The sequence below is a fragment of the Pygocentrus nattereri genome, chromosome 17 (genome assembly GCF_015220715.1).
Source record: "Pygocentrus nattereri isolate fPygNat1 chromosome 17, fPygNat1.pri, whole genome shotgun sequence".
Classification (NCBI taxonomy): Eukaryota; Metazoa; Chordata; class Actinopteri; order Characiformes; family Serrasalmidae; genus Pygocentrus; species Pygocentrus nattereri.
Window position 1 is genome coordinate 22,664,828 of NC_051227.1, and position 26,754 is coordinate 22,691,581.

At 38.8% G+C, this 26,754-nt stretch overlaps 1 protein-coding gene across 2 annotated transcripts in view; it reads right to left on the reverse strand.

Annotated features, from left to right (window-relative positions):
* Positions 1 to 26,754, reverse strand: part of dclk1b (doublecortin-like kinase 1b) — a 60,912-nt gene extending 34,158 nt beyond the window's left edge. Inside the window, exons 1-3 of one of the 2 annotated variants that reach the window (XM_017708614.2) lie at positions 26,525 to 26,753; positions 25,574 to 25,955; positions 22,745 to 23,091 (exon numbers count right to left, since the gene is read on the reverse strand). In XM_017708614.2, the coding sequence (XP_017564103.1) occupies positions 22,745 to 23,091; positions 25,574 to 25,934 (708 nt within the window). In that variant the 5' untranslated portion in view covers positions 25,935 to 25,955; positions 26,525 to 26,753. Of the gene's footprint in view, positions 1 to 22,744; positions 23,092 to 25,573; positions 25,956 to 26,524 lie in introns of both variants that reach the window. The other variant, XM_017708615.2, reaches the window with a different exon arrangement.

The following is a 26,754-nucleotide window of genomic DNA, read 5'->3' on the forward strand; positions in this document are numbered from 1 at the left end:
TGAAAGACTGAAGTCTTGGAAAAAAAGGCAGAAGTTGAGATGTCATCATCTTTGATCTACTAAACACCTACGGGAGCATCCAACTAAGTTTAAACACAAAAAATAACTTGCCCTTTAGCTAAACAGCTGTAAATGCTTACAGCAAACGCATACTTAATACGTTGACTCTTAACAGCTTGTCTGGTGAACTGTAGCATGATTTTATCATGGTGCCATCTAGAGGACAGATAATAACATTTGACAGATTGAGTGAGGTAAATAGAACCAGAACATGCTGCTAAAATCGACATCTTCCAAATTCAACTGCCATTTCAAATCAAATGGGATTTGAATAAAATTGATAAGGTCACGAAAAATACAACATGCATAAAAGGTTTTATATCCTCATAAGCCCAACAACACAATCTTTTTTTTTTTTTTTTTTTTTTTTTTTTTGAGGAAACAAATTTTAATTTAAGGGTGCAAAATGCTTTGCTTGTGGAAACAAGCTGCGACATAGCAGCCCCTATGCATGCCAGCATCCGAGTAATTAACAGAGGCTCTTTGTCTCTGTGGTATTCCAACTTTATTTGGAGTGGATGACCTCCAGGCTAAACATGAGAAGAGTGGTCAGTACTGCTGGTGAAGGAACTGAGCAGACAGTGGTTCAGAAAGTTTTAAATAGGGATGCACTGATATGGAAACTGTGGGCCTAGGCTGGAATCTGGTATCTTCATGAGGACACATGCTGATGCTGAGACATAAAATGTAGAAACTGCGACTCCATCTGGATTTGCATTACAGAGAATTATAACACTTCTTTGCTTATCCTCCTCATTTCATTTTTTCCAAGGTATTCTAGCTCTATAGAAGCAGGTATGACATCAGTCACTTATGTGTTTGTACAGATGTTGTTTTTTTTTCTTTTTTTTGTAGACTGTTTATGCACTCTTCCTATTGGTTGGTCATTATTAGAACATTTTCTTTTCTTGTAAAAACAAATTACTGTATCGTTAAACATTAGATTATAACAAGGTGCAACTATGTAACTATCCCTAGCAAAAAAAAAACTTAAGGTACACATGAAGGTACATTTACATTGTTTGTTTGTTTGTAACTTGATGAAAAATGTAATTGTACAGGACCTTTTATTCTGATGGTGTAACTCGAAGGTAACCAAAGTTTGTGTTTTTACTCATCGGAAAACAGTTTTTTTGTTTTGTTTTGTTTTGTTTTGTTTTGTTTTGGACAGCAGATCAGACCTGAATTGCTGGGGGCACTACAATCACTCTCCTCAGTCTGCTGAGTTTTTGCATCAGTGAACTTGATTGTTTAACCCACTTGGTCAGTTTAGATATAGTAATGTAAATCAATGTGTAGGAGTTTTGTTAAAAATACTCTTTTAATTATTGAAGATTGAAAATGAAAATTAATATTTTTGGAGGAGCTTTTAACTTTTTTTCTTGTTTTTACTTCATGCTGAAATCCAGGTGGTTCCAAGAGTTCAGAAACCCCTTCACGTACATTAAGTGCAGCGCTTGCGTTGTCTTATTATATTGGTCATAATAAATGTGTTCATTAATCAAAAGCATACACGTTTCATGCATACAGTATACTAGAAACTGAATATTATATGATTCCCAATAAAAAAAGTGTTATTTTGTACACAGCAGTAAACATGTTTCATGACACATCTGTCTGGTTTTAAAGTGTCCAGCCTCAGGACTGTCTATTCTCCAGTCTGAGTGCTTTACAATTGACTTTTGCTGTTCTGAAGCAACTATTTTTCATTAGTAATATAGTTTCTATTCTCTGTATTTCACTGTGGTGTAAAGGATTGCTCCAATGACACTTCATGCATTCATTGAGTTTTTAAAAATAATTCTGAATTTTAAAGAAAGAACCAAATTGTGGTAAAAGACTTCATGATGCACTGAAGCATTCAAAGAGCTGTAATTAAATCAAATCACTGTGAAATCATACATTTCCACCTGATTATTATTTTAGAATTATATGTTTCATTATTTATATTTTGTGCATGCTCTCACAGTGAGACCATGTTCCTTGCTCTCCACAAGGGGTCAGCACTGCTTCATTTTTGAATATTTCAAACATTGAAACTCATGTCACAACACAGCACAGAACTTTAATTTCCTGCCTCTGCACCAGACCAACCTCCCAGCCTGATTTCACCATCAGATCATCATCAGATAAACACACTCTCACACATCAACCACTGAGCTGTGAACACAATACCTGTTGGAGCCAAATAAAATGCTGCCAATAGTCAATAACAAAGTGACTTTCGATTTTAAAGTAACCTCAAAACAGATTAAACGCTGCGGTCAGTTTGGGAAAAGGCAACAGTTTTGTAATGTTTGTCTGGAGAATCCAAATCGCAGAGTCCAAATCTCCTGGACTTAAGTCTGTCTAAGGGCTGGAACATTCTGATCTAAGAAGCTGCAGAATCATTAGGTTAATCAGATGATTTCTGTGTTTAATCCACATGTTACTTGTAATAACTATAAATCACAACCTAACTGAATACAAAATTTATCTGTAAAGTAAATAGGTCAGGCAAATGAAAGACTAAGACTGGTGTTAACCGGACAGTCTGACTGACCAGGCTGCTGCCAAAGCTCAATTCTAAACAGCTCATTCTCCCCTTGAGTCTGGTGACGACGTATGGACTGGAAGTTCATTTATATTTTATCTCTCACTCAGTATATGAAAATTATGACAGAGTGAGGTTGATTTGGCACAATGTTGATTGTCAAGTCCCAAAAGTCTTCAACTCATCTGTTTGTCCAGTCTGGAGGTGAGGGGGCAACTTCTCCATTTTTCTGCATCAAAACCAAAACGTTTTTAAAAAAATAAAATGCATTGCTGAAATGAGAAACTGTCCCAAAAACATGTACCTCCATTTTTGTCTGTTTCTGTTTTGCTGCACATTTGAGGCTGCCCTTGACATTGTGTGAAAATTTCATGATAGACAAACAGAAAAGCTACAAAAGCATTTGGAATCAAATCCCTGTACATTAACTTACATTACAAGTTAAGAACATTCCCTTCTTCTGTAAAGGTTCCTTTGTGGAGATACTTGTTTTTAATTGGACAGCGATGATGTATCAAATTTAGGTAATAAAGACTGAAATCGTATATATTAAGTTACCTAAACCTCTGATAAGCAATGAAATGAAATGCTGGATATTAAGTCTCAAGGGTGAATTTTGTGTGTGTGTGTGTGTGTGTGTGTCACTGCTGTTGGAACAAAACCTCATATCTCTGTTTTTATCATTTTTCAGTTTTTGATCTAGTTTGAAAATCCATATTGTATGTAAATTTTATGATGAATGGACCAAAAGAAATGGTCTAAAACTGCTTAGAAAAAGTCTGGTTTCACTGACTTACATTGAAAGTAAAGTAAGTTTTTTTCTTTCTCCTGTAAAGCTTATGGTATGTTTATTTATATATATATATATATATATATATATATATATAAAATAATCAGTTATGGTTCTATTATAAGAGGTCTAATTATTTCTATTAAATACTGACATTCAACATAATGTCAACATAAACATGGTTTATTCCATAGTTTAGGGACATAAGACAGAGAATGAAAACTGTGACAACCAACCCAGCCTCCTGTACAGCATGTAAAGGTGGTCTCAGTGTGCTGGTGCTCAATAATGATCATATCTGTGTGCATCCTGAAGCACTAGAGACACTGACGGATGTACAAGCTTCTCTGAAGTGCTTTAATTGCAGTGATGAATGGCAGTATGCTGACAGAGATAATAAGGCGCTCCTGCAGGGTTGTTTCCTGGCTGACAGGAAGCTCTGGGCTGGGCCATACTTTCAAATACAGGAGCCCCTAACGCTACAGTAGCACGCAGTCCCACTCAGAGATGGATCTTTAAATGGCTTTCAAAACAGCACTACAACTACAACCATTAATATGTAGAAATGCAGAGCTGCATTCTGTCCTATCCAGAGAACCTGCAGGTATGAATCCAAACCGAAATCAAATCAAACCTTGAGTTTTTCATGCTCAATGCTTACTTTCTGACAAATAACAGGGCCACGAACTGTAAAAGGTTTGGCTATCCAGTATCATGCAATATGCTATTATATGTAATTAAATTCTCTCCAAATCCAAATTGATTAATACTTGGTTGAACTACTACATGACACTGAATTACACATTTGTAATTATGTGCAAAGGAAGATGAATAAGCCACACTAAAAATGCATAAAATAATCTTACAGAACCTGACATTCACTTTAGTGTCCTTTCTCTACTTCATTATTCATGGGGCAATTTGCCTTCTGCAAACATTTGAGCATTAAAAACTGATGGAAATAAATAATTCATAATTATCTGAAGTCTTGCATGCAACGCTTATAGCTCAAACTATCAGAAACATGTCAGGAGAACATATTAAAGCACAAACTGTGAAAGATCTGTTTAGTCTGTTTGTAATACTTATCAGAGGCAAAATGAGTACAATGTGCCTGGCTTGTATAAAATATGCATACCAAATAAATCAAACAGCTGAAAGTAGGCCTGCACATGGTTTTACATTTTTTAACATCCTCTTTGTCTGTACGGTCCCAAAATCCCACTCTCACAGCGCTCAGCGTCACTTTGCACATTTCTTCCAGGAACAGTCCAGGAAAGTAACATGAACCATCATAAGCTGCCTTTAACAACAATGAAAAATAGAGTAGAATTAGGGGTGATACAGCAAAAATATAATCATGATACTTCAAGACATTTTCACGATATACAACAATATTTTTTATATTTTCTCAGAAATAAAGATAGTAAACTGTCTCTTGTCACTGGGGTGGTACCCTCAAGGGTATATCTCAGTACCTTTTAGTCAGGGAACATACTTGTTCCATAAATTATATTTTCTAGGTGGTACTGACTCCATACGCCCCATCTTGTCTAAAAGCCTTTTATTTTATTGTTCTGTATTAAAATGTTAGGTTATGAAAAGGTACAAATATGTACTTTTTACCGGGGAAAAATTTATGTAAGGTTCATGATAGGGCCTTAAAACCACTGCTGTATCTCTGAGGGTTCATTTACATACAACCCCAATTCCAATGAAGTTGGGACGTTGTGTAAAACATAAATAAAAACAGAACATGACGATTTGAAAATCCTTTTCAATCTATATTCAATTGAATACACTACAAAGACAAGATATTTAATGTTCAAACGATAAAATGTGTTGTTTTTTGTAAATATTCACTCATTTTGAATTTGATGCCTGCAACACCTTCCAAAGAAGTTGGGACAGGGGCAACAAAAGACTGGGAAAGTTGAGGAATGCTCAAAAAAACACCTGTTTGGAACATTCCACAGGTGAACAGGTTAATTGGAAACAGTTGAGTGTCATAATTGGGTATAAAGGGAGCATCCCTGAAAGGCTCAGTCGTTCACAAGCAAGGACGGGGCGAGGTTCACCACTTTGTGAACAACTTCATGAGCAAATAGTCCAACAGTTTAAGAACAATGTTTCTCAATGTGCAATTGCAAGGAATTTAGGGATTTCATCATCTACAGTCCATAATATCATGGAGATTCAGAATTCAGATTCAGAATCTGGAGAAATCTCTGCAAGTAAGCGGCAAGGCAGAAAACCAACATTGAATGCCCGTGACCTTCGATCCCTCAGGCGGCACTGCATTAAAAACCCACATCATTCTGTAACAGATATTACCACATGGGCTCAGGAACACTTCAGAAAACCACTGTCAGTGAACACAGTTCATCGCTCCATCTAGTTAAGACTCTGCCATGCAAAGCGAAAGTCATATATCAACAACACCCAGAAACGCCACCGGCTTCTCTGGGCCTGAGCTCATCTGAGATGGACGCAAAGTGGAAAAGTGTCCTGTGGTCTGACGAGTCCACATTTCAAATTGTTTTTGGAAATCATGGACGTCGTGTCCTCCAGGCCAAAGAGGTAAAGGACTGTCCGGATTGTTGTCAGTGCAAAGTTCAAAAGCCAGCATCTCTGATGGTGTGGGGGTGTGTTAGTGCCCATGGCATTGGTAAGTTACACATCTGTGAAGGCACCATTAATGCTGAAAGGTATATACAGGTGTTGGAGCAACATATGCTGCCATCCAAGCAACGTCTTTTTCAGGGACGTCCCTGCTTATTTCAGCAAGACAATGCCAAGCCACATTCTGCACGTGTTACAACAGAGTGGCTTCGTAGTTTAAGAGTGCGGGTACTAGACTGGCCTGCCTGCAGTCCAGACCTGTATCCCATTGAGAATGTGTGGTGCATTATGAAGCACAAAATACGACAACGGAGACCCTGGACTGTTGAGCAACTGAAGTTGTACATCAAGCAAGAATGGGAAAGAATTCCACCTACAAGCTTCAACAATTAGTGTCCTCAGTTCCCAAACGCTTATTGAGTGTTGCTAAAAGGAAAGGTGATGTAACACAGTGGTAAACATGCCCCTGTCCTAACTTATTTGGAATGTGTTGCAGGCATCAAATTCAAAATGAGTGAATATTTGCAAAAAACAATAAAGTTTATCCGTTTGAACATTAAATATCTTGTCTTTGTAGTGTATTCAATTGAATATAGGTTAAAAAGGATTTGCAAATCATCGTATTCTGTTTTTATTTATGTTTTACACAACGTCCCGACTTCATTGGAATTGGGGGTGTAGTTTGTACTTTGATGAACAAAACATGCACCTGCACACACCTTTATTTCTAAACAACTCACTGAGGACAGAACTATTATAACGCATTATAATCATTTTGTAACTGTTTGCTTTCTTCCAACTACTGCTGAATAATCCGGGGCAGCGAATTATCGATATAGAAACAATATCACATACATAGAGACACTGTTAGCAACAGAACTGGTATATTCTTGCAAATGCAAACATTTAGTATTACTAACCTATCAGTCACAACCCTGTGAGACAGCCTCTGCTGAATGAGTAACACAAGCCTACAACGATCTATAAAGCTGTTATAATGAATTTGCTAAACCCTAATATACACAGCTTTCCCCTTACTATAAATATAGTCCATCATCCCAGACACGTTTGGTGTCAGAGGTCTGTTTCCTCAGTTTTGCACATATTGTATAAGCCTAATGTAGCTAATAAATAATGGAAATCTGTCAGTCATGAATCAGCATGGCATGCTTACGTCAAACAGCACAGAGTTGTATAGGAATCTCACACAGACTTGCTTATGTAGTTTCTAACACACTAAGACACATTGTCATCAACCAACATGGAAAACCGTACACTGCACAGCCAAAATAGTAGCAGACGTTCTGAAGCCAGAATTTTGAAGTGCTTTTATCATCTGATTAAGGGCTTTTCAAGCGGTTGCAGATAAACTGAATAGGGTATTTGTGTATTTTTGATCAGTTTGAACAGAATTTGGCTCTAAAACTCTGTTCCACTGTTTCCGAACACAGGTTACATAAGGACAGACATGTTAGAGTGGAGGAGCAGAGAAATGAGCTGAGCATTGATTTTCTCTCTGTGCTGGATCAGTGACACAGCAGCAGCCCAACCAGCCTGCTGTCCCACTACTGTCCCACTGCTGCCTGATCAAGTATCGATCTGCACCAGGCCCTCCCTGCACACTCTCAGAGAGTCAACATTCACTGGTGATGGTTGAGCTGTCCATGGTGCTGAATCTGCGGGGCTGTAGAAACGCAGTTCTGAATATTTGGGCATGTTCAGATTGGAAGCTATCCACTAAGAAATCATGGATTTCTAAACGCATCGTCATTTTCAAAAACACAGTTCAAAAACTGCTAAAAAAAATGCTGAGAAAATTGGGCTCTTACCAGCAATGCATGGCATGGGAGACTATCAAAATGGTCCCCATCAGATAAACAGTACTTAAAGCTTTCATTTTTGAGAGAGAGAGAGGAGAAAATCAAGCTGCTCCAGATCTGAGAAAACATAGAGGTGATTTTGTCCATCCTTCCACTGTGAGAAGACAACTCTCTGAGTGCTATGAGTCTGACAGGATGTGTAGCTGTCAAGAAGACCTTATTGAGAAAATAATACAGAAAAAAATTAAAAAATAAAATTGACAAATTAACGAAAGAATCTGCTGGTGAGCTCAGAACAATGGCCTGACCACCCCAGAGTCCAGACCTCAACATTACTGAATGTATATGGGATTACTGGGATTGAAAGTAGCAGAAAATGCAACCAACTTCAAGAATGAACTTTGGAGGTGTGGAAAAATATATGCTTATATTCTTGCAGATATATACTTGTTGTTGTCGTTGTAACAAAACATCATATCTCCAAAACTGTAACTTTACATCAGGAGGAACATTCTGAAAAATTTATATTAATTTAGTAAAATTTATTTCCAAGCATTTTTGGACGTTTTGTACTGCTCCATCTGTCATAAAATGTTCATTTAAAGGGGAGCGGATGTTTTCAAACAGTGTAAAAATAAAAAAAATGCTGCTAAATTCTCGTAAATAATGACCTAAATTAAACAGACATACATAGCCTGGTTAATCAGTGAAGTTGTATACATTTTTATGGCTATTACTATTGTTTGATTTTTTTTTTTCATACATTATAAAAGGCCTATAAGGGGTTTCAGGAAGAAAAACCTCTACCATTTATGGTATTTTAACAGATGCTCTTATCCAGAGCAACTTACAATCTGACATTTTTACACAGGTAGGTGAAGGTAGTGTAGGACGCTTGCCCAAGCAGGGGATTGAACCCCAGAGGTGTTACCCACTACACTATACGAACCACATACCCACCATTTATCCATCACCTTCCAGCATGGGTATGTTCTCAGAGATGAGCGATGGAGTGAGGAGGTTCTCCTCTATTAAAAAAATATATATATCTGTAGATGCTCAGAGAAAACTGAGGCTCTTAAGGAAACATTTTGAATATCTATCTAGTTTCAGTACTTCTTTAACCTCAAAAAGTAAAAAAAAACTACATATTTTCTGAGAAAATACTAGTTTTATTTCTATTCTTTTCCATATTTCCCACCCCTATCCTGATCATTATATAACTGTGACAACCATTAACATTCTTCCACGCCTGTGAACTAATATCTACTTAGATGTGGTGAAAAATCCAGAAAAGGACACGACAGCCTTTGCAGTGTCTGAGAGCCCTGACATTCCATCATTAGATGAACTAGGCCATAGAAGAGCATTACATAATTCCAGAAGAGGCAGATATGAGGTAGAGCGAGCCCACAAACGCAAGTCAGCGCATTGCAGTGACATGTAGTCCTATTAGACACGCCCACATAGATTTACAGCAGGGCTGGAGGGGTTCAGTTTAGTCACCCATCACACAATCATCACACCAACATGCCCTGAGCTCCAGCAGCATCCAGAAAACATCCTCCTTGAGAACCACAAATTGAATCTTGACAGATGGCGACAGCTTATGAAATGTCTGTTGATGGGATCTGATTGGCCAAAATTCAATACTCAGTGGCTACTGGCAGCAATATTATATAATATGTATCATAATATATGTATCATAATATATATTACATATATTATGATACATGCTAGTATCGTTGTACTATAATACACAATGCAGAACAACGGGCCAGACATAACATAACTGGCTTTTGAAGGTCACATTGAGTTAATGTTTAAGTTTAGCTGTATCACAGGTGTGTTGCAACTGCTGCAGATGGCATGTGTGTGTGTGTGGGTGGGTGGGTGGAGAGAGAGAGAGAGAGAGAGACAGAGATATCCATGCTGTTGAAATGGTAACTTTACAGGAAAAAAGGAAAAAAAACTTACTTTATGTTCTATGTAAGTCAATAAACCCTGGACTTTATTTTAGGCCACTTGTTTTGGTCTATTCATTGTGAAATTAGACAAAATGTGATATAATTATTTTTGGTCTGTTCCTACTATCAACTATCAGAGAAACTTCAGTGAAATAATGACTGCAGTAAAATTAAAATGTTTCCAAAAAACCACTTGAGTGCAGGTACGAACACAGACAGACAAAATTACTTCAGTACAAAGTAACTTAGAACTGCTTATTTATATCCAGCATCTATCAGCAAAGGAAGCTTGATCAGCCCTATCCTTCTCTTTTTGTTGCCTTCTTAAAGGGGATCATGAACGATTAAATCAAGACATAAACAATATTTTTGTGAAGAAACTTACCAACTCAGATTTCAGCAAACAAGGTTTAATCTTATCAAAAAAAATAAATAAACACTGTCTTCTTAAACTAAAACACACATGCACATACCCTTCTTGTCTTATAGAACAATACAATATAAACACTTACAGTCTAGGTTACAAAAACTAACATCCTTGTTGTAGAACCTCCTTTGGCAGCAATAAACTAACAAATAAATGTAGCTGATGATCATGTTTACTCAACAGTTTGGTAGAATTCCTGTCTTCAATCATTGGGCCTCACTTACCAATACCATCCTTAGTTTTTTCTTAAATGTGTTCTTGAGAAAGATCCTAAGGAAAGGTACTTGTCAGATTCATTACATGTTGTTAAATTGCAGAATTGTTCACACCTTTGTGCTCTTGTGTGTGTGTGTATATTCTGTTCTTACCTAAGAACAAATAGTGAATTTGTTCTTAGTGAAAAACCTTAGTGAATGTCAGAATCTTCGTAAAAACTGCGTAAGTGCGTTTTAAGAAGAAATTTCTTCTTAAGTGTCACGATTGGCTCCTCTCACTCCATGTGCGTTTGTTTTGGTTTAAGTCCTGCCCCCTGTTTGGTTACTCCGCCCCTGATTGTTTTCACCTGACCCTCGTTATCCCTGTGTATTTAAGCCCTGTGTTTGCCTCTTGTGTTTGCCGGTCTTTGTTCGATGTATCGTTCTGTTTGTTGGCTTCGTTTGAATCTGTGTTGTTCATTGTATTCTGGTCTGTCATGTCTGAACCCCGTTTTCTCCGTGTTGGCTCTTTGACCCTGGACTGTTTTGACCACGACCCTGGATTTGCCCCTAATAAATCTCGCTTATCTCAGCACATGCGTCCGCCTCCTTGCTCCCCGTTACATTAAGAAAGGTTGGTAAATGAAGCCCATTGATATTTCTGAGAGTCTTTGGGGTGAACAGCTCCTTTCAGATTATGCTAGCCCATCTTAGAAAATACAGGTTCACAAGGTCCCATCTCCAAAACATGTTGTAGCATTCTAAAAAAGTCCATTACCCACTCTTAATAGAAATTAACAGTTGTTATGATAACATGGTGATACAGCTACAAAACTCTCCAGAGGACAAAAACTAATGTCTCAGGAGATAGACCGTCTCCTGTGCACAGCACCTGTGTAAAAAATCTGAAATATTGATGCAGCCATGACCATATTGATTCTACTCTTGTGTAGAGTCTATTCACAATATACTACCATATCGACGTTTCACAATGACACTTTGGTATTCATCAGTGATGCACCTCTTGCTGTTGAACAACATACGTCAACGTATGCTGATAAGCAAACAATCTGCTTTCCAGGTTCATCAGACACACTGATACTGTGATGTAATCATGCATCAGCTAGTAAGATGGGGGGGTGGGCTTTCAGTCAGTCATGTGGCTGTTGAGCAAGTTGGAGGAGACACTAACCTAATTGCTGCAGTCAGGTCACATCCCATACAATCCAACTCTAAAGATCTACAAGGACAGCTCAGAGGGAGCCTTGTCTTCTTTGCTTCCATCTGTAGAGTAAGAAGGAATCCATAGCAGTCAGCAGTTTTTGCATACGTATGAGTGACTTTCTCTGTCTCTGTCCACAAACATGATCACAACAAACCAGCAACACATATCAATGTTTTTTTTTTCCTGACAGATGCTCAAATGTCCTCATGAGTGCAGTCTTTCAGGATAAATCAATGTCACATCTCAACAGCAAAAAACTTGCTTCTGGATAACACAGTAGAGATGCTCTGGAACAGGATTTTGTACTGATTCTGAGAGTCATTTGGCCAAAATATAAAAACAAAGGTTTGTTTACTTATCTTCTCAGGTCAATAACTTCAAGACTCAAACACAAACCAGAATCATGCACATGAACCTGATAGGAGGGATTATTAGGAACATACTGTATGTACACCTACTCATTCATTCAATTATCAAATCAGCCAATCTCATGGGAGCAGTGCAGAAAATCATGCAGATACAGGATAGCAGCTTTAGGTAATGTCTACATCAACCATCAAAACAGGGGAAAAATGTGATATGAGTGATTTTGACCGTGGCATGATTGTTGGTGCCAGATGAGCTGGTTTGAGTATTTCTGTAACTGCTTATCTGGGGTTTTTTTAATACACAACCGTCTCGGGAGTAACTCAGAATGGTGCAGTAAAGAAAAACATCCAGGAAGCAGCAGTTATGTGGACTGAAATACGTTGTTGGTGAAATAGTTCAATAGAAAATGGTCAGAGTGTTTTGAGTTGACAAATAAGGCTACACTAACTCAGATTACCACTCTGTACAATTGTGGTGAGCAAACAATCATCTCAGAATGAACACATCAAACCCTGAGGTGGATGGGCTACAACAGCAGAAGACCACATAGGGTTCCACTTCTGTCAGCTAATAACAGAAAGCTGAGGCTGTAGTAGGCACAGGATCACCATCTTATTACTATCTCAACCAATATCAAGAGCTTGAACATATCATAAAATAATCCATATAAATCCATCTATTTTTACAGTGGGACTGCAGTTTAAACTAATTTAGTAAAGTGGTCCATAATATATATGGTCTGACATCCCTACCATACTGCAAGCTGTGCAATACTACTAGAAGCAGACTACAGTGATCCAGCAGTCTTGAGTGAATCCAAGAACTAGAGGAGATGTGATGGCATCAATCAGAGATGCACTGCAAAAGTGGTAGCTTTTTCATCTCACAACATTGTTTGAAATAATCTCTGAATCATCAAAAACAGATTTTCCCACATTGCTCAGTCAGAGCTTCAGGCAAAGACCTCATTAAAAAATGGCGCATGACCCAGTGCCTCATAAACCGCTAAAGAGCTTTTATGTGCTAAAGCCTCTTTTATGAGATTCTGAGTGTTTACAAACCCTGATTAAAATATAATGATGGCACATAATCACAATGACAGCTGACAGCACTGCAGAACAGAGCCATTTGGGGCAAACAATGCACCTGTGTAGATTTCCACACATACATTATATATGTGTAAAACCTCACCTCAACTGCTAAACATAATACAAAAATTCAGTATTTAGTGATTTGGTGTGATCACCTTTTTGCCGTTTTCCAGCTTCAATTTTTTTTCAAGACCCTCCTTTAAGTTTTTAAAAAGAAATCTACTGGGATATACTTCCACATCCCCAAAGTTCAATCTTAGAAGTTGGTTGCATTTTCTGCTTCTTATGATCTGAGTAATCCCAAACACATTCAAAGACATTGAGGTCTGGACTTTGGGGTGGTCAGTTTATTATTCTTATAACTCCAGCAGCTTCTTAGTTTGGTCTTTAAATTGTCTTTTCTTAATAACAGCTTCTTGACAGCTACACATCCTTTTAGACCCATAGCATTAAGTTGTCTCCTCACAGTGAAGGGATGCATTTTCTCTGTATCGTTCAATCATTTATTGCACTGCAATTTTGGAAACTCCTCCCTTTTCACTTATTTTCCTTTGATCTTCCTCTTCTTTATGCAAGTGGATGATAATATATACAATCTCCTCAGAAATATCTCCTGAAACAAATGAATAACTTCTATTTATTTGACTGGAATTTGAGTAAAATGAAGGTTGGCCTCTGATTTTTTGAAAAAGTACTGTATATTTAATATGTACAGGACATATATATGACCCATCCTGTCATTACATGGCTTGGATATTTGCAATATACACAATGTGCAAATAAGAGAGCATTTTTCATATTACTTGGAGCTTCACTCATCTGTTCTGTGGTCAGAGATAAAGCTGTGTAATGGCCATAAGCCAGTGGCAAAGTCAAGGTCGTCTGGCATAAATGGATCTCAGCTCTTTGATGGCTATGTTTTGACAGGCAGGGCAACAAATGTCTCGCTCAGAAACAGAAAATGGCTCCATATTACATTAAGAACGCAATCTGTGTGTACCAAATGAAGCAGCTGTCCCTAGTTAAGACACAATTAGGGAGGGAATCATTCATGAAAATGTCCCGAGCTGCACACAAACACACTGTGCATAAAAGCCAGAGCCAGGAGCTTGTCCTGACTGGAATCTGGCTCATTCAAGGGCCATTGAGTCATTACATAGTTTGACAGCGAGCAATTACTCAGCTCCAGCTACAACTGAGGAGGAAGCGCTGTGGCCTAAACTTCCATTCAGCTGAGCTCATTCAGAAGCTCTAAAGCCGCAACCCACGCAAACTCAGAAAACATCGCAGAGCTGACACGCTTTCCACCCCCTGAGGAGAAGAGCCATGTACTCTCAGCCACTCAGCCCTATCCGGCCTTTATACAGCATCCAATGCTGCCTCAGGAAATCCAATTAGCATGCAGACTAATGTATGAGTGTGACTGCAGTGGGAGTTTGTAGCTTGATTCAGCCAAGACTGCAAATATGCAAGAAACCAGAGGGAAAATGGCTGGATTTCAGACCCTCTGGCCATCAGCACACATGAGACAATCTTACCAGCGCTGCCACCACAAGGAGTAAAACAAACACAAGTATGAGTTTATTTACATTATTTTAACCCTTAAAAAATAAACGATTGCTAGCAAAATTTGTTTTTAAGCATTTCACACTCATAAAAACGCATATTGGCACGTAGAACTGTTTTATAACTAGTCAATATATGTAATAATTCTCATTTTGAGATTGTTGCAAGAATAATGTTGTTGTGAGATCTTAATTATAGACATTTGACTTATTTTAGATCATTTTACCTAGTGAAACTGACTTATTTCATAGATATTAGATAATTAAAATAGTAGATCATGTTGCTTGCTACAAACATATTCTTAAAACAAGCTAAATTATCTAATCGTCACGATTGGGCCCCTCCCAGTCCTGTCCATGTGCTTTTTGTTTACTTTTTCATCCACACTTCTTTGTTTTGGTTCTTAGTCCAGCCCCTTGTTTTTGACTCCACCCCTGATTGTTGCCACCTGTTTTGATTTAATGTTTAATGTTTGAATTGTTGTTTGATTGTTCTTGGAAGTGTTTAGTGGTTGTATTTCATCATGTCTGTCCCCCATTCGATCCGTGATGGCTATATGAACCTGGACTGTCATGACCATGACCATGACCCTGGATTTGCCCTCAAAGTCGCTTATCTCCACACATGCGTCCGCCTTCTCGCTCCACGTTACGGTAATATTACAATGATCAGTAAAAAAAGGTGGAGCAATAGGTTCAGAAATCATATAAAAGCCTGTTAATTACACTCATTAAAAATTAATAATTAATTTTTGTAAAAATTTGCATATTATACTATTTACAGCAGCGATTTGTGTTTTTAATGTGTTTAATATTTTTAATAGGCACTGACCCTTAAATGTTGTAGCACTGTCAAAATGAAAATATTTTTATTTTACAGTGTAGAAAAGATGTTTTGAATGATAACTACCATCAAATCAACATCAGACATCAAATCAAACAGAAAAAGTTGGAATGTACAGAATGTAATCCAAAAAATATTAATTAATTATGCAACTTCCTCTGTAGTCAGTAACTTCTAAGAGTTAATCTGTGAGTAAGGCACAAACAATGGGGTGATCCATAACCAGCCATAACTCCAATGTCGTGACGATATGAACTTCTCACTTATCCATCACAAGCACTTAACCATCACATGTAGAGGGCCTGAGTCATCACATCATGCTCTAAACAAAGAGTGTCTCAAACAAATGCCTGTCGATACATATCCAACATTAATGACCCCCTAATGCCATTCAGTGCTGCTCCTGCTGAAACATTTAGAGCAGCTGAGTAATAAATGTGAGCTCAGTGCACAGAAATGCATCTGACTGCTGTAAACACTCCCCTATAATGGAGTTGCACATTGCAAATTGCATGCTTTACTGTATACAGACAGTGAAGAATCTTATGTGAAGCTATTGGAACTGTCTGTTTGTGGATAAACACAGTGGTTGCTTATGAAAACAAGACACACTGATAAGTATGTACTGATACAAATTCCTGTAGAATTAGCATTATTAGCAATAACTGCATCTCAACTACTCCGTTTTTAAAACAGACTGTCACTATTGCTCATATTAATAATTAAGTGATCTACAGATGGTTTTGACAATTAATCGAGTATTCAGATTTTACATAAAGACAATAATTTGTACTTGGACAGCCATGCAGCCTTTCAAAGACTGCAAGATTCCGAAAAATATAAACCAGGAAAAAAATGCAAAGACAATATGGGACAGATATACACAGATATACAGATAGACAGATATACAAGTGCAGGAACAGTGAAAAATGCACCACAATATGCACCTGAAATATGCACCCACAATGCACCTGAATTTAACATGTAATTTACTATGACTGCAGCATGCACAGGTCAGGCATAACATTATGACCACCTCCTTGTTTCTACGTTCATTGTCCATTTTATCAGCTCCACTTACTCTATAGGTCCACTTTGTAGTTCTACAATTACAGACTGTAGTCCATCTGTTTCTCTGCTTACTTTTTTAGCCCCCTTTTACCCTGTTCCTCAGTGGTCAGGAGCCCCATCTACCCTCACAGAGCAGGTACTATTTGGGTGGTGGATCATTCTCAGCACTGCAAGAACACTGACGTGGTGGTGTGTTAGTGTGTGTTGTGCTGGTCTGAGTGGATCAGAGACAGCAGTGCTGCTGGAGTTTTTAAACATTGTGTCCACTCACTGTCCACTCTATTAGACACTGCTACCTGGTTAGTCCACCTTGATGTAAAGTCAGAGACAATGGCTCATCTGTTGCTACACAGTTTGTGCTGGTCATCCTCTAGTCCTTCATCAGTGACAGTCACAGGATGCTGTCATAATAGCTTTATTACAGTGTGAATATTTTGAGTCTCACATATTAGCAGTTCTTGAGAGACATGGAGTCCCTGCATTTGATCACTGTGCGTGGAAAAAGAACCTTCTACACTTATCTCATATTTAAGATTCTAAAATTGTGCAATATCTCACTATAACGGTAATATATAGGGTAATTTTAGTGCTTATTTCATGAAATCTATAAATAAATGTTGGTTACACCATTGGCAGATTTACATCTCATTTTTAATATTATTCTAGTTTTGTGTTTTCCAGTGTAGTGGCTGTGCCTGCTTCCACAGTTAAGACCAGTCTCTCAACTACACGTCTTTTGACAACCTAAGGCAAATGTATGCCTTGTTTTAAAAGGCTGAGGAAAATAAACAAAAAATGACCAATATGAGTTGCTCAAAATTTAGTAAATTCAGTGGAAAATGCAATAACCCATGAGTAATATCCACACTCACTTTGTGCACAATCCTCTAACATTTTTGTACATTTTATACATCGTGTGTACAAAGTGTCCAATCTAAAACTGGTGCAAAAGTACATCAGGTTCTTTCTCCTGCATTCTCTATATACTTTAGTGACTTAGATAATAGGATGTATTGTGTTAGGTCCCTTCTAACTTATTGTTTATGTAATTATGTATTTATTTATTTATATGATGACACTCTTTATTCATGTGTAATTAATGTTGTATACTCCCTGAATCTTACTATGGGGTGGGGGAGATCTTTATCAGTCTGAATGTGTCTCTGTAGTAAATTGTTAATGCTGTATTAACAAACTCAGAAATAAATTCTGTTCAAAATTTGAAAAGGTACATCAGGTTGTTAACAAAAAACTGACCATACATGGGTGTGACTATCAGGCTCTGTTTTTCCTGGAAAACTCAAAATATGCCTTATCACCATGCAACTTGCTCAAATGGCTCAAAAACTGCTGATTCACTGATAATATTTTTGAATAACGCAATCGAGTTAAATCCTTAGAGTAAAAACATCAAAATACTCTACAGCATGTCTGCGCTCAGATCATTCACAACGTGCCATCCAGAAATTGCTCTGCACATCAGTGAATGCCGGTGGGCCTGCGACATCACCACTACTGCACCCCCTCTGCAGCAGAGACTGTTTCCTAGCAACCAGCCCCGGCAACCTCATTGTCATGGAAACAGACAGAGGCCTTTAAAAAAGGGAAAAAAGGCTGCCAATGTTTCTTTGAAATGGTACCAATATAGCAGATGGAAGAAAGTCTATAAATAGGGAAAGACGGCTGATGGTTAACTAGATAGTAAAGTATGTGTGTGATACCTATTAGACTCCTTTTCCATTCCTTTTCTTTTCTGTTCTTTCCAGGCTGTTTTCCTTATATCTGCCACCGAAGCAACACTGTAGGCTTCTCTCAAATGATTAGCAAAGCTGTTACTTGCACTGTAATGGCAAAAGCTAACAAATGAATCCCTGAGAACATCCTCTGACATCACCACCCTGCCAATCTCTGCTTCATTCACTCTTTATCTCTTGGACGACGCTCGGTCTGGACATCGAAATCCTCTTAAATTTTCAAGACAAAATGAAAATGCTTGGAGATGCAATATTTTTTGGACATCCATCAAGTCTGCTGAGATAAATGCCAGTGGACTCAATTAAGATCCATTCCAGCATGATTGAGTGTTCAGAGTAGGGCCTGACACACACGTCCTTTGGACCATAAAAACAGCCAACATTTCAGTTCCACAGATTTACTGGGATCAGCAGAAATCCTGCCTATAAAACCTGATTATAAGTCTTTAAATGTTATATAAGAAAACCATGTTCAGCAATGTGATTATGTTTATTATAAACAACCAAAAGATCAGCAACTAAATGACTTACTTCATTAACATAGAGCCTTGTTTGACCTTTACTTGAACATATGGAAGCCATGCATCCCAGACAGCAGCGGTTTGTGCTTTAAAGTGAAGGATGTTAATATTATAGTTTTCTTATAAATTGACAAAATGAATACACAATTCTATTAGTCAGCAAAGCACTGTTTGACTAAAACTAATATAACCTCGCAATCATAACTGTAAAGCAAGCTTGAGTGTGTTGCACTATGTGAATGGAAGAAAAAAGTATTATTATTATTATTATTATTATTATTATTATTATTATTATTGCTATTGTTATTAAATAGCCCATATCACACAAAAAATAGATTATCATATCTTACTTGAAATAAGAAATTGATGTAGTAAAAAAAATGTTAACGTTTCAAAATGTACCATTTAGACCATACAGTCCATACGTGGAACCTGAGCTGCAAAAACATAACATTGAATAGTCATTACATACAATATATTGCCAAAAGTATTCACTCGTCTACCTTCACACACATATGAACTTGAGTGACATCCCATTCTTAATCCATAGGGTTTAATATGATGTTGGCCCACCCTTTGCAGCTATACCAGTTACAACCATTCTTCCAGAAGTGCATCTGTGAGGTCAGACACTGATGTTGGACAAGAAGGCCTGGTTCCCTGTCTCTGCTCATCCCAAAGGTGTTATATCAAGTCCTACCACACTGACCTCTTGGACCTTGAATGGGAAGGGGCCATCCAAACTGTTCCCACAAAGTTGGGAGCATGAAATTGTCCAAAATCTCTTGATGCTGAAGCATTAAGAGTTCCTTTCACTGGAACTAAGGGGCCGAACCCAACTCCTGAAAAACAACCCCACACCATAAACCCCCTCTACCATACTTTACACTTGGCACAAGGCAGTCAGACAAGTACCGTTCTCCTGGGAACTGCCAACCCCAGACTCATCCATTGGATTGCCAGTTGGAGAAGCATGATTCATAACTCCAGAGAACACATCTCCACTGCTCTAAAGTGCAGTGGCGGTGCTTTACACCACTAAATTCAATGCTTTGCATTGCGCTTGGTGATGTAAGGCTTGGACGCAGCTGCTCGGCCATGGAAACTCAATTCATGAAGCTCTCTACACTCTTCTTGAGCTAATCTGAAGGCCACATGAAGTTTGGAGGTCTGTAGCGACTGACTGCAGAAAGTTGGTGACCTCTGCACACTATATGCCTCAGCATCCACTGACCCCGCTCGGTCATTTTACGTGGCCGACCACTTTGTGGCTGAGTTGCTGTCGTTCCCAATCGCTTCCACTTTGATATAACACCACTGACAGTTTGCTGTGAAATATTTAGTAGGGAGGAAATGTCATGACTGGACTTGTTGCACACGTGACATCCTATTATGGAATTCACTGCGCTCCTGAAAGGGACCCATTCTTTCACAAAGGTTTGGAGAAGCAGTCTGCAGGGCTAGGTGCTTGGTTTTATACACCTGTGGCCATGGAAGTGATTGGAACACCTGAATTCAATGATTTGGAGGTGTGAGTGAATACTTTTGGAAGTATAGTGTATATCAGTTGCAAGGTCACAGTAACAAAAAATATCCTGTTTAACTTCATGAATAAAAAGGAAGTCTTTGATGCACAAAACTACAAAAACCTCAGTGTAGAAGAAAAAAAAACAGACAGCACAGCTGCAGCTTTCTTCGTATTAAATTGTCTATAACGTTGTATACAACTCATTGTGTATACAATAAAAAAGGACCATTTAAACACAATAAAAACACTTGTATAGATGAATGAGGACAGCAAATGAGGACAGGCAGGGAGAGTGATGAAGCCACAGACTCTGAGCCAGCCTGTGGTGACAGCAGGTAACTGCTCAGCCTTTCCTGTGGAGAAATGGAAAGGTCACTCCCTATCAGCACTCACAATATGGCTGCCACCCTTTGGCTGACCCCTTCTCTTTTCTCTGTCCCGGTGTCTCGTTCTCTCTCTCTATTCTCACCCTCAGTGTTCACCTTTTCCTGCGAATTTGAGCTGCTCTGATGCAAATGTAGAGACCCCCTGCTTCTAAATATGGCCTCACAGAATATCTCCCAAACGGCTGGAGAAAAGCAGGACACGTTTGAGGAGAAGAGGAGAAAGTGAGGACACCAGTTTAGCGCTGGTCCATCAGTGAAGGGGGAACAGTGTGACCCGTTTGGGTTGACGACGATGACGCACGAACAGCCTCACCTCTGAAAAACCAGGCCACACATCTAAAATGTGCACTAAAATTCCACAAGAATTCAGCTGGAAATCAAGCAAATGCTTGTGGATTTCCTTTGTAAATTTCAAAAAGCTAGGGTCACTTCAGGATGTGCTTAATATATAAGCCACTGTCAAATGAACCGGATTAAAAGCCGACAACACATATCCTCACCAGACAACAGGAAAGCAAACGCTCTGCAAAAAGTTTTTAACAAATTCACAAAGCATAGGGGTGTAAAACTGCATATGAAGGTGGCGATTCAACTCTATCCATTTTGGAGTGTCAGAAGAATATATCATAATATACAGTACTACAGTAATATACACTAAAGTGAGGCCTCCTTTTTTCACCAAAATAAAACTATAAGGCTATTTTTAAACATAAAAACTAAAAAAAAAAAGCTTGGTCCACTGTTTTCATTGTCTGTACTCCACTACTGTTTTCTTTAGTAAATGGTTCTATTCATAAATGTGAGTTTTATATAGAACCATACTTTGCATCGTGAAATGATTCTTCAGATTGATGGAGAATGTGTTGTATATGGTTCTTTGTTAAAAAGAGTTCTATACAGCACCAAAAAGGGTTCTTCTATTGTTACAAGCTTGACATCGTACCAATAGCAGAACCCTTTTTGGTGCTACATATGCCCCTTTTCTATAGGTTTCTATAAGTTCTATATTGAACCATCTATACCACATTCTCCATCAATCTGAAGAACCATTTCATCATGCAAAGAATCCTTTCACTATGCAATGGGTTCTATATAGAACCATTTTCTTTACTGTAGAACTTTCGAAGAACCATCATTTTCAAGCATGTACCAAAACAAAGCAATAAGGCATGATGCAAAATCAGAGTCCCAAAACTACTAAAGCTTCAAGTTTATTAACATATTCTTTACTTTTTATAGCGTAGAGAGGTTTCAAGATTTCAACACATTCCTGCCCACTCCTGAATCATTTGTCCCGTTCCCAACCGAAACATTTTGTTCTGCCCCTGCCTGCACAGTTTCGTCAAGGTGAACTGACATCCAGTGTCTGACAGTCTTTTAACAAATACATTACTCTCTGCCGCAATAACATGACAGTCCCAGTAAACACAAAGCAGGAATTAAACCACAGAATGGTTATTTTTGGTGTTTTGCTGGGCTCGGTAGCTGTGGCCATCAGACTAAATACAGACTGAAGTGGGCTGGTTTCCCACCCGCTCCTGCGCACAACACTGAAAATTAGTCCAGCACTGCAAGATATTGCACACCTCTAATTCAAAGCCTAACACTGAATATTAATGGCAGAGCAGTTAAGCCTGTTGGCTAACTTTTAGTGTGTTTAGTTTGCTATATTTTAGCCTAGCAATAACAGCCCCTCAGCTTAAATGGAACCGGGTTCTTACGTCATCTATTAGTACACTTGGTGGTTAATGTGAGCAGCACATGAGCACAACGGTTTTCAGCGACTTGCTGCATTAATATGAAATATTATGTGAGGCAACCACAAGCATGTGTATTGAGTACCTTGCAGTAGCTTTGAATGCAGTTCATCCAGTCAGATAAATGAGATTTTAGATCAAGAACTAACCATCTTATAATGAATAGAAGCATAATGAAATGCAAATCAAACCGCATCAGAAGATACAATTGGACTCCTACCAGTTTGCCATCCACTGTGTACAGCCTCTTGACCGCTCCTGTGTCCAGCTTGATGGCATCGGTGATGTCGCTGAGAACTTGCTCAAACGTGTGGGCCGTCTTTTTGTTGAGGAGGATGCGCACGGCTTTGCGAGGCTTCACTCCGCTCCGGATGATGGTAACCAGCTTGGGCCGGATAAAGTCCTTGCCCTCCTTGGAGTCCAAGGAGCAGGCCTTGGCGCTAGCCAAAGAGGGGGGAGCTCGTGAGGATGCGGTGGTCTTCATGTTGACTGACCAGTTAGGATTGACATTCTTGGTGTAGTCCAGTTTCTTATAGGGCTCTATTGATCCACACACATAGCTTTCACCTGTTTCATAGGAAGCAACATGCAAATTAACACTCGTTCTGTTAGCACTGGGCAGTATTGATGGAATTCAGTATAAGTTTGCATTAATAAAGTGCTTCCTCAATACTTTTGTTCTTTGTTTACTGACCTTACATGTTTTTATTGGACTGTTTGGTGCTGTTCTGCTTTATTTCATTGTGAAAGGAAAGCTGCACAGCTTTGCAAGTATTTACAAGATAGAAACCCAATTTTCAGGAAGGAAATTTGCCATTTATTTAGCTTTTTTAATGTATTTTGAACTGTTTATGCAAAACAATCTGAAGCACCCAACAAATGCCATTACAGTTAACTATGTGTTGAATATATCTCAATAAAATTAATCAATATTATTCTGTGACACCAATGCAGATTTACCAGTACAGATAATGCATCGGCCTACGCTGAGAAAAATAAAAGCAAGAATACACCCAAACATGGTAATAAGAGAGTAACAGAATGGCTTGAGAGGCTATTCAGTCAAGGTTAACTGCCCTGATGAGTACAAAATCGGCTAGGTCTTTCTCATTTTCACATTTATCATGGCAATAAAAGCACTCCAGGTCTGAGCATGAATGCATTGCTGGCCTAAATATTCCACTGAAATACTCCTAGAAGCAGCTCATTCATAAACCAGAGCCAAGAACATCTACAGTCGAGGACAAACATCTACATACCGAATGGACTTGAATGATTCACGTATCAGTGTACACAATAACACACAAATATATGTAGACAGAAAAAAGGTAGTGTGGCGTGGCTGTAAAAGTGGTTTTAAGTGGATTCAGCTGGTTCCATATGTGGGCACCAATTTACTGAAGTAATAAGAGAATCTGTTCAGAACAAACAAATGCAAGAAATGTACTGCTCTAAATTAAAGGCTAATTAATGAACACAAGATCTCTTCACTTAGTTCAGTTTGACTGACACAGCAACCAAATTAAGTTAAGATTAAGTGACCTTTATTAGTCCCACAACGGGGAAATTTCACCTTCGCATTTAACCCATCCGTGAAGTGAAACACCACATACACTCTAGTGAGCACACACACACTAGGGGGCAGTGAGCACACTTGCCCGGAGAGGTGGGCAGCCCAATCCGCAGCGCCCGAGGAGCAGTTGGGGGTTAGGTGTCTTGCTCAAGTCACGTGCTGTCAGCTCTGGTGATCAAACCAGCAACCTTCCGGTCACGAGGCTGGTTCCCTAACCTCCAGCCCACGACTGCCCCCAAAAATTATTTATCGATGTCATTAACTACTTACCCGGGAATTCCACTAATTTTAAAATTTTTGACTAACTCAGTAGATGAAATATAAACAAAGTCATTCAGAGTAGTTTGATGTGAAATGGTTCATTGTAGAGAAGCTTGAGGACTTGAATTTCTTTATAGTGGTGACCACAATGTTTACAACTCAAATATATGCATTTTATATGATTGTTAAATTCTGTTTGACCTGTATTATTACAAGGAAACCAGTAAAAAATACAATATTTGATGTTTTATCTAATGAACTTAATATAGGCTTTATCTAATGAACTAAATATAGGCTTTTTCAATATTAGACGACTGCAACACATTCCAAAATAGCTGGGACAAGAGCATGTTTACCACTATATTACACCTTTTGTTATAATAGCACTTAATAATCATAAAGGGACTGAAGACACCAGCCAAAACCCAGAACATCACTTTTAATGTCATGCTGAAATAAACAGGGACATCAGTGAAAAAGGCGGCATATAAAAGGCAGCATATATTGCTCCAAAATATGTTGTGTTAATGCTGCTTTTATAGATGTGCAAGGTACACACTAATACACTCCTACACCATCACAGATGCTGGATTTTTTAACGTTGTGTGTTTCAAGAATCATTTTTAAAATTAATGTATATTTACAAAAAAAAAACAAAAAAACAAAAACAATAAGCTTGATAAGATACAACACTACATATTTTGTCTTGTACTGTTTTGTTCACATACAGGACAAATCGGATTCATAAATCACTGCTGTCCTGTTTTTATTTCCATTTTACCTGCTGTTCCCAACTTTTGCAGAATTGGGTTTGTAATATAAAATGTCATTTTTTTATACAATGCAATGCTAAAATAGTGGTAAATCTGAAACAAAGCATTTTCTTTGGGAATGCACCTTTGTTTGATGCTGTTGCAATTTTGAGATTAATAAAGTATCTATCTATCTATCTATCTATCTATCTATCTATCTATCTATCTATCTATCTAAAGTTACCTATTTGAATCAAGTGTTTAACCTCATTCCTGTGCTGAGCGTGCAACGATTTGCAAAATACACCCTATTATTCAGTAACTACATGGGAAACAATTCTAAACGACTGCGGTACTATTCAGTTATAACACTGAGGAATAGCCGTCTGGGCCCACAGTTTTCTCTAAAGTTTAAAGGGTTAACATGTCAGACAGAAGACAGAAGGTTGTGATCCAACCTTACCTTCCTCCAGCTGTTCCATACTCATGATCTTTTCAGACCCATCAACTGAGTAAATAGTGCGGACCCCCTGGGGCAAGTTGACATTGTCGGACAAAGAGCGGGTGAGGTCAGCCAGCAGGGCATCAAATGACCTGAACCGGTCCTGGGAGATGGCATAGACGATGCCTTTGAAGTAACGGTCTCCATTACGGTAGAATCGCACCTTTTTGGCTTTCTTCTCCGAGCTGAGGGCCTGTAGGGTGCGGGTGCGGTACAGGCTGCAGTGGGCACTGTGAGTGGGGCTCGGCAGCCCGTTGGCCCGGGACGCCCCACGGCTGGACCTCTGTGCTCTGTCCCGTTCGTCAAAATGCTCCAGCTCCATTTCGGCCACCTGGTTGTGCTTCTGTGAGAACAGAGGTGGAGTAAAATAAATATGGATTATCAGTAATAACACTTCATTACATTTTCTGTCTATGGAGACGTTATTGACAGCCTATAACAACACATCTGTTTCATTCAGGAGGCTGTTGGAAAGAGGATGCTCTAAGCTCTGAAAAGAAAAGCTGCATTGCTGTGGAAATCGAACATCTTGTAAATATTTCACGTTTTTCACCAGAAACAATGCCAGAAAACGACGGCTACACTGCGCTTTATGAACATGGCAGTCTATTGATATGCAGCGCACCTTGTCACTGTAACAAATGGACCACACTGACACGCTACACCCTCTTTCGTCGCTATTACAGTCCGTAATAACTGCCTTTATCTACAGAGACACGAATTCGTCGCTGATTCAGAAGTTTTTCAAGCCCACCGCTGCCCATCAAAGGACAACGAGAGCAGATCTAGAACCTTCTGTACCTGCTTTGGTGGAGACTTCACGTAAAAAGACGCGATTCACTCAAACGCAGGACCAGATGCTGCATCTAACTGTGTGAATAGTTGTAGGATAAAATCATGTTTTGAACTCACTTTCCTCGCGGTAGTCAGCTGCGGTATCCGTGGGCTTGGTCGGCTCCCAGTCGCACCGTGTAGTGGGTGTGATGATCATGCCATGGACATGCTGCTCGGTGGGGCTTTGGCTAGCAGAGGCCGTGCATGTGGTGGTGCCTTTGTGCCCTGCAGGCTGCTCCAGGAGAAGAGGAGGAGGAGGATGGGCTGCAGCTGGTGTGTCTCCCCCACTACCTTATTTGCATGGCTCC